The sequence below is a fragment of the Salmo trutta genome, chromosome 5 (genome assembly GCF_901001165.1).
Source record: "Salmo trutta chromosome 5, fSalTru1.1, whole genome shotgun sequence".
NCBI classification, from domain to species: domain Eukaryota; kingdom Metazoa; phylum Chordata; class Actinopteri; order Salmoniformes; family Salmonidae; genus Salmo; species Salmo trutta.
In genome coordinates, this window is record NC_042961.1 from 31,953,503 (window position 1) to 31,971,383 (window position 17,881).

Sequence of the window (17,881 nt, forward strand, 5' to 3'; positions counted from 1 at the left end):
TTGGGGCTGATACTGGTACAGATGTAATGTGTTGAGCATCCTTGAGAGAAACAGCTGGTTCTAGTGCCCACTGCCCAAGTCAGAAGGGTAGTCGCACATCAGGCCTCAAGGGTTTCTGAGTTTCCAGCCTCCCCCTGCTTGATGATGTGGGTCCTCCATCCCTAATTTCCCGTCGGCCCTCAAGGAGGCACAGAAATTGTCAGACATCCATAGCACTCATCTTCCTCCAGCCATCATTTTATTAACCTTTTATTTAACTAGGAAAGTCAGTTAAGAACAAATTCTTATTTACAATGATGGCCTACCCTAGCCCGGACGACACTGGGACTATTGTGCGCCGCCCTATGGGACTCCCGATCATGGCCGGTTGTGATACAGCCTGGAATTGAACCAGGGTCTGTAGTGACACCTCTAGCACTGAGATGCAGTGCTTTAGACCGCTGCGCCACTCGGGAGCACAATGCTTCGCCTATTTAGCTATTTCAAATGATAAATTGTACTGATTTAATATCTGGTAAAGCCAATCCTCCTACATCCCTTGGTGAGCACATATTTATCCTTGTTTTTTTTCCTGTTCCAAAAACATATTATTTTGTCATATTGTTTAAAATACCGGTCTGGAATATTCATAGGTAACATTGCAGCGATATAATTAAATTGTGGGATCACAACCATTTTAATCATGATCTTTCTCCATAAAAAAAATATATATTTTTCTAAATTGGTCTTAATCTAGACTAGTAATGGTTTAAAATGTAGTGCCATCACTTCCTCCAAATTTGAACTCCCTCCAAATTTGAACTCCCAATATTTCATCCCAGTAGGAACCCATTTGAAATTAAATGGGGTAACGGTTCCAGAGTAACATTTTGGCATTAGGGCTGGGCGATATGACGATATATACCGTGTGACGATAGAAAAACGTCTGTCGTTTCATATTATGCTCTATCGTTTATTTGGTTGTGTCGCAAATCACACTCTTTACAGCAATATTTTTCATCATTGGACGACACTTTGCGTTTGCAACACAAATAAACATGGAGGAGAGTGAACGTGACACAGAGCACGGAGACACGGAGCTCGTACCTAAAAGAGGGGCTACTTCGGTTGCATGGACGTGGTTCGGGTATGAAAAGTCTGACACGGACCAGAAAACTGTCCTCTGCAAAATATACCACAGGCCTGTCCCGAACACAGGCTCAAACACCACTAACTTATTTTACCACCTACGCAATAAGCATGTGAAACAGTACGGAGAGAGTCTACTGATGAGACCCAAAAAAGTACAGTCGAGTGCTCAAAACAAACCCCTGACTCAGACGTTGCAAGAGGCTTTTGCCCGTGGCACACTATATGGCAAAGCATCACAAAGATGGAAGGAGATAACAGCTGCTGTTACAACTTACATCTGATAAGACATGGCCCCAATTTACACGGTCGAGAAACGTGAGTTGGTGCTAACACTCGACCCAAGGTACCAAATGCAAATTGATATGAGACACGTATTGATGCCAAAATAACATGCAAAACAGGCAAGCCCCCAAAAATGTATACAGTTGAAGTCGGAAGTTTACATACAACTTAGCAAAACACATTTAAACTCAGTTTTTGACAATTTCTGACATTTAATCCTAGTAAAAATTCCCTGTCTTAGGTCAGTTAGGATCACCACTTTATTTTAAGAATGTGAAATGTCAGAATAATAGTAGAAAGAATGATTTATTTAAGCTTTTCTTTCATCACATTCCCAGTGGGTCAGAAGTTTACATACACTCAATTAGTATTTGGTAGCGTTGCCTTTCAATTGTTTAACTTGGGTCAAACGTTTCGGGTAGCCTTCCACAAGCTTCCCACAATAAGTTGGGTGCATTTTGGCCCATTCCTCCTGACAGAGCTGGTGTAACTGAGTCAGGTTTGTAGGCCTCCTTGCTCGCACACGCTTTCTCAGTTCTGCCCACACATTTTCTATGGGATTGAGGGCAGGGCTTTGTGATGGCCACTCCAATACCTTGACTTTGTTGTCCTTAAGCCATTTTGCCACAACTTTGGAAGTATGCTTGGGGTCATTGTCCATTTGGAAGACCCATTTGCGACCAAGCTTTAACTTCCTGACTGATGTCTTGAGACGTTGCTTCAATATATCCACATAATTTTCCTGCCTCATGATGCCATCTATTTTGTGAAGTGCACTCCTGCAGCAAAGCACCCCCACAACATGATGCTGCCACCCCCGTGCTTCACGGTTGGGATGGTGTTCTTCGGCTTGCAAGCCTCCCCCTTTTTCCTCCAAACATAATGTTGGTCATTATGGCCAAACAGTTCTATTTTTGTTTCATCAGACCAGAGGACATTTCTCCAAAAAATACGATCTTTGTCCCCATGTGCAGTTGCAAACTGTAATCTGGCTTTTTTTGTGGTGGTTTTAACCACATTAGGTGTCAGAGCCTCATATTAGAGGACCTGTTCTTAATAAATCCTACTTAGGAACTATGTATGATATTAGCTAGTGCCTTCTCTAAGCGTATCGCAAGGGTCTTAGTAAGAATCTTACAATCCACATTGAGGAGGCTGATGGCTCTAAAATTCCCAGGTTCTGTCATATCTCAATCCTTTTCAGGGATCAGTGACATCAAAGCCTCATTAAAGGTGTCCGGAAGGGAGGCATTTTTAAATGGTACAGGTACAATAATGTCAATATACTTTTTATAATATTCTACAGGAAGGTCATCCAGACCAGGTGACTTCCTTACTTTCCTAGATAATATTGCGGCTCTAACCTCCTCTTCTGTTATAGTACAGTCTAGGTCCTCTACCTGGCTGTCTGATCATCTAGGTAATTCTATACCAGACAAAAAAGTACGGGGCTCGCTGAACATTAGGCTGTATATAAATCTTCATAAAAATGCTGAAACACAGTTTCTCTTTGGATAAGGTCACCATCTTATCACCCTTCTTAATTGCTGGGATTACATTAGAAGGGTTCTGCATTTTCTGTGTTGCTCGTAGCCTGCCTGTATTCTCACCTCCCTCATAAAAACTCGTTCTAAGCCTAAACAGTGCATATTCTGCCTTTTTTGTTATACATTTCATGCAACTGAAATTTCTGTTTGCAGGACGTTTGAAGTGTGCTATCTGTAAAAAAATTATCTAAGATCATCTGCTACTAATTTGGCTAAATATCTCGTCTTGTAATGGCATGGTGTTTAGTCTAAATCTGCCCTTCCTCTGATTTTCAGAGTTTGTATCAACATGTAGCTACTGTAGCATGATCTGTGTGGGCGATGGGCCCAGTCTTGCAATCAATCACATTATTAACCATGAAATTAGATATCAAGAAGAAATCTATTCTGGAGTGTGTCTTATGACAGTGGGAGAAAAAAGTATTTTCTCTGTCATTAGGATGGATTAATCTCTCTACCAGCTTCACCTGTATCTCCATGACAAAGGATAGACTTAGACTTATGCTAGCAGAAGATATAGGCCTTGCAGACATACAGGTGAAGCTGGTTGAGAGAATGCCAAGAGTGTGCAAAGCTGTCAAGGCAAAGGGTGGCTACTTTGAAGAATCTCAAATATAAACTATTTTAATTTAACTTTTTTTTTGGTTACTACGTGATTCCCATATGTCTTATTTCATAGTTTTCTCTCAACTTTTGACTGTATATAATTTTCTTATTTTATTAAAACGGTTATGACGTTTGTTTTATTTTCATCACGGTGTTCATCCATAATCGTCAGCTACACGATTATACAATTACAGTGCCAGGCCTGATAGCTAAACAATTCTGAGGAATGGTACTGTGTGTTTGCCCAGATTGCTCTTCTGTTCCCCAAACCAGACCATGAGCAGCACCCTAATGAATGTCAATGCCACTCACTAACCTGCTCCACTTTGGCCAGAGAGCCTTCTGAAAACTCAGAGCACTCAGGCAGGAATTCAATCAAACCTGCCATAGCAATGTTTATAAAAACCGCACACAGACTTCTTATTCTGAAAAGTGAAAGCATACCTGAGAGGGGAGTCTACCTGGTAGGTAGTTGTAGCTACATTTTTATCTCAGATTTTATTTGACCATAGGGAAAAATGGCTCCTACTGCAATGTGTATTTGTTTGAATTAAGCAATTACACTTTTACTCCCCTGCACTAGACCAGAGAGGAGAGGGGGAGAGTGTGGCGGATGGGGGGAGTTTGGGGGCCCATCAGAGTGATATGGGCCCCTTTTGAGGCCTCAGAGGCAGTTTACTGTTTAGCGGTGGAGAATGTTTAGGTTGTTGTCATTGTGTCAAGGACACAGCCGTTAGGCTGATCTGGGAAGTGACGCGCAGTTTAGAGTGAGACAAGATCTACCTCTTACACGTGTCTGCTGCATAAACACACACAAGTGCACACATATACACCCGCGCGAGACGCACACACACATCAGTACACACACACACACACGCACACGCACACACACACACACACACACACACACACACACACACACACCGAAAGTAAATAGACAATCAACCATTCACTCACGGCCATGCTCAGAGGGGGTAAGAAAAATCACTCTCGCACACATATGGAGACCCACGCTCTCACTTCTTACTAAATTCTAAGTGAACCTAGGCTCTGACAAAGACTCCAGTGTTTGCTGCCAGAGCCTGTACCAAGAAATTTACAGGCTGCATGCCTTCCACTGACGGGCATTTTCCCCAGCCCCAGACAGACTGCCACAGCTCAGGGGCCCCACCCACCCTCCAGATGTGGTGCCAGCTAGGGGCCCCAGAGGTACACTCACTACCAGTTTTGTTCTAAAAGTTTTAGAACACCTACTCATTCAAGGGTTTTTCTTAATTTGTACTATTTTCTACATTGTAGAATAATAGTGACGACATCAACACTATGAAATAACACATATGGAATCATGTAGCAACCAAAAGTGTTAAACAAATCAAAATATATTTTATATTTGAGATTCTTCAAATAGCCACCCTTTGCCTTAACAGCTTTGCACACTCTTGGCATTCTCTCAACCAGCTTCACCTGGAATGCTTTTCCAACAGTCTTGAAGGAGTTCCCACATATGCTGAGCACTTGTTAGCTGCTTTTCCTTAACTCTGCGGTCCGCCTCATGCCAAACCATCTCAATTTGGGTTGAGGTCGGGGGATTGTGGAGGCCAGGTCATATGATGCTGCACTCATCACTCTCCTTCTTTGTAAAATAGCCCTTACACAGCCTGGAGGTGTGTTGGATCAGTGTCCTGATGAAAGACATATGATAGTCACACTAAGCCAAAACCCAGATGAGATGGTGTATCGCTGCAGAATGCTGTAGTAGCCATGCTGGTTAAGTGTACCTTGAATTCTAAATAAATCAGATGGTGTCACCAGCAAAGCACCCCCACACCATAACACCTTCTCCTCCATGCTTCACAGTGGGAAATACACATGCGGAGATCATCCGTTCACCCATGGTTTTTGCGACCGCACTTGAAGAAACTTTCAAAGTTCTTAAAATGTTCCGTATTGACTGACCTTCATGTCTTAAACTAAAGATGGACTGTCATTTGTCTTTGCTTATTTGAGCTGTTCTTGCCATAATATGGACTTGGTCTTTCACCAAACAGGGCTATCTTCTGTATACCACTCCTACCTTGTCACAACACAACTGAATGGCTCAAATGCATCAAGGAAATAAATTCCACAAATTAACTTTTAAGAAGGCACACCTGAAGTGCATTCCAGGTGACTACCTCATTTTTATTTATTTATTTCACCTTTATTTAACCAGATAGGCTAGTTGAGAACAAGCTCTCATTTGCAACTGCGACCTGGCCAAGATAAAGCATAGCAATTTGACACATACAACAACACAGAGTTACACATGGAATAAACAAAACATACAGTCAATAATACAGTAGAACAAAAGAAAACAAAAAGTCTATATACAGTGAGTGCAAATGAGGTAAGTTAAGACAATAAATAGGCCATGGTGGCGAAGTAAGTACAATATAACAATTAAACACTGGAATGGTAGATGTGCAGAAGATTAATGTGCAAGTAGAGATACTGGGGTGCAAAGGAGCAAGATAGATAAATAAATACAGTATGGGGATGAGGTAGGTAGATAGCCCATCTGTAAACAGCCCATCTGTAAACAGCCCATCTATGTACAGGTGCAGTGATCTGTGAGCTGCTCTGACAGCTGGTGCTTAAAGCTAGTGAGGGAGATATGAGTCTCCAGCTTCAGAGATTTTTGCAGTTCATTTCAGTCATTGGCAGCAGAGTACTGGAAGGAAAGACGACCAAAGGAGGAATTGGCTTTGGGGGTGACCAATGAGATATACCTGCAGGAGCGCGTGCTATGGGTGGGTGCTGCTATGGTGACCAGTGAGCTGAGATAAGGCGGGGCTTTACCTAGCAGAGACTTATAGATAACCTGTAGCCAGTGGGTTTGGCGACGAGTATGAAGCGAGGGCCAACCAACGAGAGCGTACAGGTCGCAATGGTGGGTAGTGTATGGGGCTTTGGTGACAAAACGGATGGCACTGTGATAGACTGCATCCAGTTTGTTGAGTAGAGTGTTGGAGGCTATTTTATAGATGACATCACCGAAGTTGAGGATTGGTAGAATGGTCAGTTTTACGAGGGTATGTTTGGCAGCATGAGTGAAGGATGCTTTGTTGTGATATAGGAAGCCGATTCTAGATGCTTAATGTGAGCCTGGAAGGAGAGTTTACAGTCTAACCAGACACCTAGGTATTTGTAGTTGTCCACGTATTCTAAGTCAGAGCCGTCCAGAGTAGTGATGCTGGACGGGCGAGCAGGTGCGGGCAGTGATCGATTGAATAGCATGCATTTAGTTTTACCTGCGTTTAAGAGCAGTTGGAGTCCACGGAAGGAGAGTTGTATGGCATTGAAGCTCGTCTAGAGGTTGGTTAACACAGTGTCCAAAGAGGGGCCAGAAGTATACAGAATGGTGTCGTCTGCGTAGAAGTGGATCAGAGAATCACCAGCAGCAAGAGCAACATCATTGATGTATACAGAGAAGAGAGTCGGCCCGAGAATTGAACCCTGTGGCACCCCCATAGAGACTGCCAGAGGTCCGGACAACAGGACCTCCGATTTGACACACTGAACTCTATCAGAGAAGTAGTTGGTAAACCAGGCAAGGCAATCATTTGAGAAAGCAAGGCTGTCGAGTCTGCCGATAAGAATGTGGTGATTGACAGAGTCGAAAGCCTTGGCCAGGTCGATGAAGACGGCTGCACAGTAATGTCTCTTATCGATGGCGGTTATGATGTTGTTTAGGACCTTGTTCGTGGCTGAGGTGCACCCATGACCAGCTCTGAAACCAGATTGCATAGCGGAGATGATACGGTGGGATTCAAAATGGTCGGTAATCTGTTTGTTAACTTGGCTTTCGAAGACCTTAGAAAGACAGGGTAGGATAGATATGGGTCTGTAGCAGTTTGGGTCTAGAGTGTCACCCCCTTTGAAGAGGGGGATGACCGCGGACGATACGAAAGAGAGGTTGAACAGGCTTGTAATAGGGTTTGTAACAATTTCGGCAGATCATTTTAGAAAGAGAGTGTCCAGATTGTCTAGCCCGGCTGATTTCTTTGGGTCCAGATTTTGTAGCTCTTTCTGGACATCAGCTATCTGGATTTGGGTGAAGGAGAAATGGTGGGGGCTTTGGCGGGTTGCTGTGGAGGGTGCCGTGCAGTTGACCGGGGTAGGGGTAGCCAGGTGGAAAGCATGGCCAGCCGTAGAGAAATGCTTATTGAAATTCTCAATTATAGTGGATTTATCGGTGGTAACAGTGTTTCCTAGCCTCAGAGCAGTGGGCAGCTGGGAGGAGATGCTCTTATTCTCCATGGATTTTTACAGTGTCCCAGAACTTTTTGGAGTTAGTACTACAGGATGCAAATTTTTGTTTGAAAAAGCTAGCCTTAGCTTTTCTAACTGCCTGTGTATATTTGTTCCTAACTTCCCTGAAAAGTTGCATATCACGGGGGCTATTCGATGCTAATGCAGAACGCCACAGGATGTTTTTGTGCTGGTCAAGGGCAGACAGGTTTGGAGTGAACCAAGGACTATATATATTCCTACTTCTACATTTTTTTTGAGTGGGGCATGCTTATTTAAGATGGTGAGGAAGGCACTTTTAAAGAATAGCCAGGCATCATCTACTGACGGGACAAGGTCAATGTCATTCCAGGATACACCGGCCAGGTCGATTAGAAAGGCCTGCTCGCAGAAGTGTTTTAGGGAGCGTTTGACAGTGATGAGGGGTGGTCGTTTGGTCGCAGACCCATTACGGATGCAGGCAGTGATCGCTGAGATCTTGATTGAAAACAGCATAGGTGTATTTGGAGGGTGAGTTAGTTAGGATGACATCTATGAGGGTGCTCGTGTTTACGGATTTGGGGTTGTAGCTGGTAGGTTCATTGATAATTTGTGTGAGATTGAGGGCATCAAGCATAGATTGTAGGATGGCCGGGGTGTTAAGCGTGTCCCAGTTTAGGTCACCTAGTAGCACGAGCTCAGAAGATAGATGGGGGGCAATCAATTCACATATGGTATCGAGGGCACAGCTGGGGGCAGAGGGAGGTCTATAGCAAGCGGCAATAGTGAGAGACTTGTTTCTGGCATTTTTAGAAGTAGAAGCTCAAATTGTTTGGGTACAGACTTTGATAGTAATACAGAACTCTACTGGCTATCTTTGCAGTAGATTGCAACACCGCCCCCTTTGGCAGTTCTATCTTGGCGGAAATGTTATAGTTAGCAATGGAGATTTCAGGGTTTTTGGTGGTTTTCCTAAGCCAGGATTCAGACACGGCTAAGACATCCGGGTTGGCAGAGTGTGCTAAAGCAGTGAGTAAAACAAACTTGGGGAGTAGGCTTCTAATGTTAACATGCAATAAACCAAGGCTTTTACGGTTACAGAAGTCAACAAATGAGAGCACCTGGGGAGTGGGAGTGGAGCTAGGCGCTGCAGGACCTTGATTAACCTCTACATCACCAGAGGAACAGAGGAGAAGGGTACGGCTAAAGGCTACACGAACTGGCCGTCTAGCACGTTTGGACAGAGAGTAAAAGGAGCAGGTTTCTGGGCATGATAGCATAGATTCAAGGCATAGTGTACAGACAAAGGTAAGGTAGGATGTGAGTACATAGGAGGTAAACCTTGGCATTGTGTAATGATGAGAGAGATATAGTCTCTAGAGACGTTTAAACCAGGTGATGTCATCGCATATGTAGGAGGTGGAACAACATGGTTGGTTAAGGCATATTGAGCAGGGCTATAGGCTCTACAGTGAAATTAGACAGTAAACACTAACCAGGACAGTAATGGACGAGGCATATTGATATTAGAGAGAGGCATGCGTAGCCAGGTGAACATATTAGTCCAGTGATTGGTTGGACTGACTGGGGAAACGGCGATTCAGACAGTTAGTAGTCGTTAGCAGGCCGGTGCTAACAAGTTAACAGTTAGTAGGCCAGGGCTAAACAAGCTAGCAATTAGCAGACCGGGGCAGGCAAGCTAGCAGTTAGCAGACCGGGGCTAGCAAGTTAGCCTTTGGGGGAAGTCGCGATGGGGGTAAGTCTGTTTTTGCCTCTTCGTGCGGTGACGTCGATAGACCAGTCGTGGAATTAGTAGGGTTCAAGTAGCTCTAGATAGCTAGCAGGCCGGTTAGCAGAATGGGCCTTCAGCGGACGTCACTCCTGAGGGGCCTGTTGGAATCCTCGGGCAGATAATGTCGGTATTCCAGTCGTAGAGGATCGGCGGGCTTCCGTGCCCCGTACCGGCAGTAGAAGGGATCCGGATATTGTAGCCCCGGAGTTGGCTTCAGTGGTAGCACAGGATCCCTGGCCGAGCTAGCTTCAGGCTAATTGGTGCTTGCTCCGGGATGGAAACGCTAGCCAGGAGTAGTCACCTGGTATTGCGCTTAGGTAGTTGCGAAGATCCAGATGAAAATGTTCAGAGTTTGCGGTAGGAATCCGGGGGAAAAAATAAATAAAATAATAATAGGTCCGTTATGCTCTGGTTTGAGTCACGTTGTTCGAACTGGCGAGAGCTTTCTGAGCTAAAGGTTAGCTGATGACCGCTAGCAATGATTTGCTGACTGATAGCTGGTAGGTAGTTAGCTGGTTAGCTTCAGTTGAGGGATTCCAGATCCGAAGTAAATAGAAATACTTTAGAAAAAAATAAATAAACAGATCCACGCCACATTGGGTGAGGCGGGTTGCAGGAGAGTATTTAGAAGTTGAGGTTTAGGAAAATATTTTAAAAAGATATGCGAAGAAAAATATGTAAAAAGATATATACAAGGGACACGACAGGACAAAGACGTTTGACTGCTACGCCATCTTGGAAAGAACGTGAAGCTCGTTGAGAAAATGCCAAGAGTGTGCAAAGCTGTCATCCAGGCATATTCTGCAATATAGAAAACATAAAGAAAAAACCTTGAATGAGTAGTCGTTCTAAACCTTTTGACTGGTAGTGTAGCTAATACAGCCACCAACCAGACCCCCCCAATTCCACCTCCACTCTCCCAGCTTAACACTCTCCATTTTACCCCCAGCCTCCCTCTCACTCACTCCCAACTGCCAGTCATTTAAAATGCTGAAAGCTAAAGTCTGCCCCATGCTAGTCCTCCTCTAGTCTTCTCTCTCTCCTCTAGTCTTCTCTCCTCTAGTCTGCTCACAACACACACGTCACTCCCTAGCCCACATAGTGAATGGATAACCCTGTCCCCGTCTTCGATGCTCTGTTGTGTCGCCCAGGTAATCAGCTAGTGTTGGTAACACAGCAGCCCGGAGCTGGATCAAATTTGCCTTTGTTTTTTTTTACGGTAAGATACACTTAACACAGCTCCGCCAAGGGGGTACAAGAGGAATGTGGAGCCCAGGACCGGTGGAGGTCTTCTGGGAAAGATCGCTGTGGGTTTGCAGGGGTCCTGGAGCTCCAATTATATGTATTGGGGGGGGGGGGGTGGGTCATATTTAGACAGGTTTAATTGTGTCAGGGTGGTTGTTGATGGTCAGTGGCCAAGCAGCATTCTGGGGGTTTTCACACTGTTGGATTAACAATGGCAGCTCTCTCTGTGTTTTGATAACAAGCGGCGTCTGCGCCGGGCCCAGATGTGCCGTCGGGAAGGATCCTGTTTCAACTGTTCTTTCACACATGCACATACACCAGTCCACCTCAGGCTTAATATGCCCCCTAGCCCTACTGGCTGTCTAAAGTATGTGTGATATAAAGCAGTTAAGCCAGTTTATTGAAAAACCCAGCATGCAATCTGTTGGGTACTAAACAGGATTTGTATTGCACACACGCGCGCACACACATCCAGGAGTAAGCTTGGCCACATTCCACACCCTGCCTGGCGAGATGGATTTCATACAGGGTCTTTTATTAAAAGGCGTCTCCCATGTGTTTCTGTGGATAGCACACACAGCTCTACGCACGCCCCCTTACGCCCCCAGCCTGATCCCCCTCCACATTTGGGAGCTATTAGCGGGCTGAGTGCGGGCTACTGTACACCCCTGTGCATTTATTTATTTAATTGAACTTTTATTTTGACATGGAGTCAAAGCTGAGACAATGTCTAATTTTCAGATGAGCCCTGTATAAAACAATACACAGCAAAATACGATATACACATCAAACTTCACATTCATATAGACATTAATATACACAAAAATACCCAAATCAAACCCAATCAATCATAAAAAACAAACATTCTCCTCGAGTGAAGAGGTACCCTAACAGCCGTCTGAAATGCCCTTGAGGCACAAATTCCTCTAATTTTAGAGTGCTTTGGAGATCATTCCACACGTAAGGTGCAGAAAAAACTAAAAGCAGATCTCCCCAACTCAGTGGAGATTGAAGGGATCTCCAGAGTTCACCATCCCTGTGATTGGGTCTGGTGACTCATATGTCTGTAATTGAACAATTAAGTAAGGCATGTTGGACGTTTGCACAAGAAGGTCTTATAAACAAAAAGAGAGCAGTGTATTGATGAGGACCAGCCTACTTTCTGATACAGAATGCATTGATGTGTAATGAACCTATCGTCCAATGGTTTAAATACAGTGGCATTTGCATTCATATAGACTATATCGCCATAGTCTAAAGCCCGAATGAATGTCGACTGAATTATTTGTTTTCTGCTATTTAACGAAAGGCATTCCTGTTTTTAGGAAGCCCATTTTTATTCTTACCCTCTTAACTAACTCATCAGTATGCTTTTTGAAAGAGCATTTTTCATCAATCCAGATACCCAGATATTTATAAGCAGGGACACGATAAATGTGGGCACCATCCAATGTACATATGCGTAAATCATCAGGTATATTTTTAAGCGTTTTGGAATGTAACATGTACTTAGTTTTACCTGCATTAAGTACCAATTTCAGTTCAACAAATGCTTTCTGTAAACCACACGTGTGGGGCCTGGGCTCTAATGAAAAGATAAAGATGTGTGTGTGTGTGAGACCTGCTAATGCCAAAGCACTAACAAACAGGGGATTCGTATGATTCAGTCACTAGGTCAATTACATTTTTTCAGTTTGTACTTATGCTACTATTGATCTATAACCTCTCTCCATCTCCATCTCCCCACCCCACCAGATGGAGACGTCTCCGGATGGTCCAGCGGCGGGCTACGGTTCCTTCCACCAACAGTACTGGCTGGACGGCCGCATCGTGGCAGTGGGAGTAGTGGACGTCCTGCCCACCTGCGTGTCCTCTGTCTACCTGTACTACCACCCTGACTTTGCCTCTCTGTCGCTGGGCTCCTACTCTGCACTCAGGTCAGTAGGACTGGAGAGGCTAAGGATCTAGCTTCACATTTGGCAGTGTTTCCATTGCTCTTTTCTCTTTTTCTCTCTTCTCTTTCTGCCTGATTTGTGTCTCCTCTCCCTGTCTTTGTTTCTCTGTTATAGACTTGCACTCTCTCTCTCTGCTCTCTTTCTCTCCCTCTTTCAATAAAATGTATGAACTGGAAAAAGAACTAGGCTTCTTTTCATTTGAAAGTTTCAATTCGCTAGTGAGAAAAGTCTGTATATCCTTGTCCCGCTAGAATGAACGATATGTATCTTCTAGTGATCTATTGATAGGACAGGTGCCTGTCAGTCACAAAGCGAGCGGCGACAGGTTAACACTGCTCTCTGTCCCGCCTCTCGGTACCTGTGTTATTTTTGTGCGCTGTGGTTGGCTGCAGTAAAATGTATTTTCACAGAGTAGGGACAACATGATGCTTCTTCATCGTTTTCTGTGAGTGAATTAACACGTCCCATGTAATGTAAGTGGTAATGATGAGTTGAAATCCACTTAATTATTGTTTTGTGGCACATCTATTTTCTTTGAAAAACGCTGAAGACCTGTATAGCTAGCTACGGAGTCTGGGTACATAGGCTATTTCATGTTTTTGATTGACGACCGAATAGCTTGTGTAAAAGGTGTCCAACTGACTGTCAATCTCTTATATGCCTTTGCTATTCATAAATTATACAATGTAGTTATTCACTGAGTGTACCAAACATTAGGAATACCTGCTATTTCCATGACCTAGACTGACCAGGTGAAAGCTATGATCCCTTATTGATGTCACCTGGTAATGTCACTTCAATCAGTGTGAAGAGGAGACAGGTTAAAGGATTTTTAAGCCTTGAGACATGGATTGTGTATGTGTTACATTCCATGGGTGAATGGACAAGACAAAACATTTAAGTGCCTTTGAACGGGGTATGGTTGTTCCCGCAATTCATATTCCCGCAATTCTATATTGTTTACACAAAATCCAGGTTTACTTGACAGAACACAACTTTTTTTTTTGTTTTTTTGCCACATTAAATTGAAAGAGTAGACTCGTTTTTCTGACTAGATTACTCATCTACCGCCTTCCCTCAAAGTCCCACCCACAATGAATGATTGACAGGTCTGAAACCCTACCAACTTTGTACCAAACATCCTGCCCCCTCCCCTGACCATCCAACCCACAGTTATTGATTGACAGGCCACATTTTTTGTTGTTGTAGCGCAGAGGTGTACAATTGGCGGACCTCGGGTCCGGACCGAGTGAAGGTTCTATCTGGACCTCGACACATTTCTCATAAATAATTGTTAAGTTAAATACTGATGAAGCAACCGTTTTTTTCAATGTTAACATACTGCACTGGCTCAGCGCAGCTGGGAAGGTCCCAGACAGCGTCCACATACTACTGTGTGTTGTCCAATCACGTGCGTTATTTAAATCACGTCACGAAACTCAGCCAATCAAAGCAAATGTTTACAATGCATGTTAGGAGACTGATGTTGTAATCTCTCTGAGAGAGAGACGGCGAGAGAAGCAAAGCCGGAGCGAGAGGAGAAATTATAGAATGGCGTGTGCAAAAGTCAGGAAAGTTGATACAGAAAATCGAGCTTTCAAAGAGGAGTGGACAGACAAATGTCTTCCCGCAGTGAGTGTCAAACCACTCTGCCTGATATGTTCAGAGACTGTGGCTCTAATAAAAACTGCCAACATGAAGCGTCACTACGAAACAAAGCACAGATCTTTTGAGCATACATATCCACAGCAGTCTGAGGTGTGGGCACGCAAAATAAACAAACTCAAAGCCCAGTATGATTGATCCACCAAAGTCCTCTCCCATAATTTCACTGCCCAACAACGTGCAAGCGAATGTTCACAAAAAATAGTTTGGATTTTGGGTCAACACCAAAAGCCATTTACTGACGGGGGATGGAGTGCATGAATGCTGTTGCTGAAACTTTACTTGACGGTAAACAAAAAGACGAGCTGTGTGAAAAGATCAAGCAAATCCCAATGTCACATAACACAACCGCAAGAAAGAGTAAAACACTAACAGAGGATGTATTAACACAGCTTGATGAAGCTATTCAGAGTGCACCCTGCATAGCACTAGCTGTTTGATGAATCTACTGATGTGAGTGATAATGCCCAGGTTCTGGTGCATGTTAAATTTTACCACACAGAGAAGGAATTCTGTGAAGACCTGTTAGGTGTAACACAACACGAGACACATGCAAGAGGAAAGGACACATACATGGCCATAGAGGAGATGCTGAGAAAGAGGGGGATAGATCTAAAACAAGTGGTCTCGAGAGAGAGAGGAGCTGAAAGAGGACAACCCTGGTCTCACAGCTCACCACTGCATCATTCATCAGTCTGTCCTGTGCACCAATCTGTCAGAAGAATATGCTGAAGTGTCAATACAATGATGAAACTTATCAACTTCCTCAGGGCATCCTCATCTCATCAACATCGCCTGCTGAGAGAATTCCTGAAAGAAGTTGAGGCAAATGCAAGTGACCTACTGCTGCACAACAACGTAAGATGGCTCAGTAAAGGCAGGGTGTTGGAACGCTTTTGGTCCATTCGAAAGGAAATAACAGCTTTCCTAGTACAACTCGAGTCAGAAGGCGACACAGTTTTCACTTTTTTTGCAAGACGAGAGCAAAATAGATTTGTTGCTTTTTTGGTAGACATCACACCTTAATGAGCTCAACGTGAAACTACAGGGCAATTCAGTTTGTGATTTGATGACATCTGTCCGCTCCTTCCTTCAAGGAGACTGTGCACACTTCCCGAAAGTGCAGGAACAGATTCAGGGTGAGAGAGATGTTTCTCTTCATGTTGACTTCATAGATAAGCTGTTTGGATACTTCAGAAATCGCTTTGACAGCTTCAGCCTTGGACAGCAGCTCCTTCTAATTGAGAATCCATTCCTCATCACAGATGTCAGAGGATTTTCAAAAGGAGATGACACAGACCTTCAAGTGGGCACATGGTGGATCTCTACAGATGGAACTGATTGATCTGCAAGCAAATGTTGCACTAAGAGAGCACTTTCAACTAACTGATCATGACACTTTCTGGCTGCAGGCTGTGTCTGAGACTGTTTTCCCTGGTCTAACCAAAGTAGCACTACACACCTTGACCATGTTTGGCACCACATACAGCTGTGAATCTTCTTTCTCCACTATGAACATCATTAAAAAATAAGTACCGTTCTAGACTCACCAATGAGCACCTACATATGTGTATGAGAATGGCACTGACTCCATTCCAGCCAAGGTTGAAATTACTGGCAGGGCAAGCAAAAGCCCATTTCTCTAGCTAAAGAAGAGAGATGGAAAAGTGAAGTGGGAGAGAGTAGGACAGATAAATATTAAACCTGTCGTTTCTTATTTGTTCTAAAATCAAAGCACTTTTTTCAGAAACAGGCACTTGTTATTTTTTTGTGAAGATGCAGTCTTGTTTTGCTTGAAATGACAACATTTGATTGGCCTACTTTTATTTATGATTAGGCTGCATATTTATTTTACCTCATGTTTAATGTGTCTGCATTGAAAATGTGCAATAAATATTGTTGAAATGTTATTGAAATGTATTACTTTTTTTATTAGCTATACATATACAAGAACTACATATGCCCCCAAATCATAGTGCACGTTAGACATTTTAATGGTTTGGACCTTTTTGGGGGGAGAAAATGTTAGTCACTGGACTAATTTGAATTCTATTTGTTGTAGCGGATGTTCATGGGCTGGAACATAATTACAAATAATTTGTAGACTGCAAAAATCCCTTTCAAATATGTTTGACTAAAACATAATAATTTCAAATCTTCCTCACATTTATGTACAATCATGTGTGTCTCTCTTATGCGTGGGGAATAGTTGCGAACAGATTTCTTAAACTAAAATCACTTGGAGCAGATTCCCTGTTGATTTTACAGTCCTATGTCAAACAATGAAAATTCAAAACGTTTTATTTTTTTGCTCAGAAAAAAATAAAACCACCCAGTTGGGGTAACCTGGCCTAGACGATATCCAAAACAACTAACTCACTCAATTGATACATTTTAAGTCATTTTAATTGTGTCATGTCTTTCTACTCGATACCACAAGTAATTTTACCAATCTGGTGAAGTCATATAAAAAAATAAAGTATTCAATAATTTAGCTGTGCATTTCAGATGGAAGCACGGTCTTTAGAATGTACCAGAGGCCACAAAATAGAGCTTGTTCTGAAAAAAATTAAATAAAAATCCTCCACAGCCTGGAAACTCCCTGGCCGGTTACTTTTTCTATTTGGCTGGCCACTCAATGTACTTGCAGAAAACACTGTCTTTTCACTTTTTGTTCTCTTTCTCTCCTATGTTTTTCCTTTACCTCCCTCATCCCCATCTCTCTCTCTTCTCTCATTTCTCTTAATTTTTTTCTCTCTTCTTTCTGGTTCTTCTTCCCTAATTAACCTTTACACTCTCTTTCTCTTGATTTTCCCACCACACTCCTGCTCTCCCTCCCTCTGTGGGCAGTAGAGGTACAGTATAGGTAATACCTAAGGACTGGGTAGGTAAATACTGCTCATCTGTCAGTATTGGATGAGGCAGTGGGGTGTTTGTGGTGCGGCTGACGACAGCGCTCTGTCTGCTGGTATGAAATAAGAGATCACACACACGTAGCGTGCACATACACACACATCTGACGCTTCCTGTAAAGTGTAACCCAATAATGTGAGAAAGCGTTTAAGTATTTCTGCGCAGATGTTGAAGGACTGGGTGATTTACAGAGTTGGCCGTGTGTGTGCATGCATGTGAGAGACAACAGATTGTGTGTGTGTGACTAGTAGAGAATGTGCAGTTTGTACATTTATGTGTGTGCACACGCACAAGCCTGAACAGACCCTGGTTTGCATTTGTTATATTATTATTGCAAGAGTCTGTCTCCAAGAGTAACAGTACTCCCTGTGTAGATATAGCCAAGACAAGGTTATTTGATTAGGTTTGATTTGATTTTATAAGACTTCCTCTGTCAGATATACAACTTTTCTGCCATACACCTTCTGAAGCGTGTG

The 17,881-nt window shown here is 43.3% G+C and overlaps 1 protein-coding gene across 3 annotated transcripts in view; it reads left to right on the top strand.

Annotated features, from left to right (window-relative positions):
• The window catches only part of ate1 (arginyltransferase 1), a 226,021-nt gene that overhangs the window by 121,582 nt on the left and 86,558 nt on the right, over positions 1 to 17,881 (top strand). For all 3 annotated transcript variants that reach the window (XM_029753413.1, XM_029753415.1, XM_029753414.1), the window contains one exon: positions 12,628 to 12,809. In XM_029753413.1, the coding sequence (XP_029609273.1) occupies positions 12,628 to 12,809 (182 nt within the window). The remainder of the gene's footprint in view (positions 1 to 12,627; positions 12,810 to 17,881) is intronic.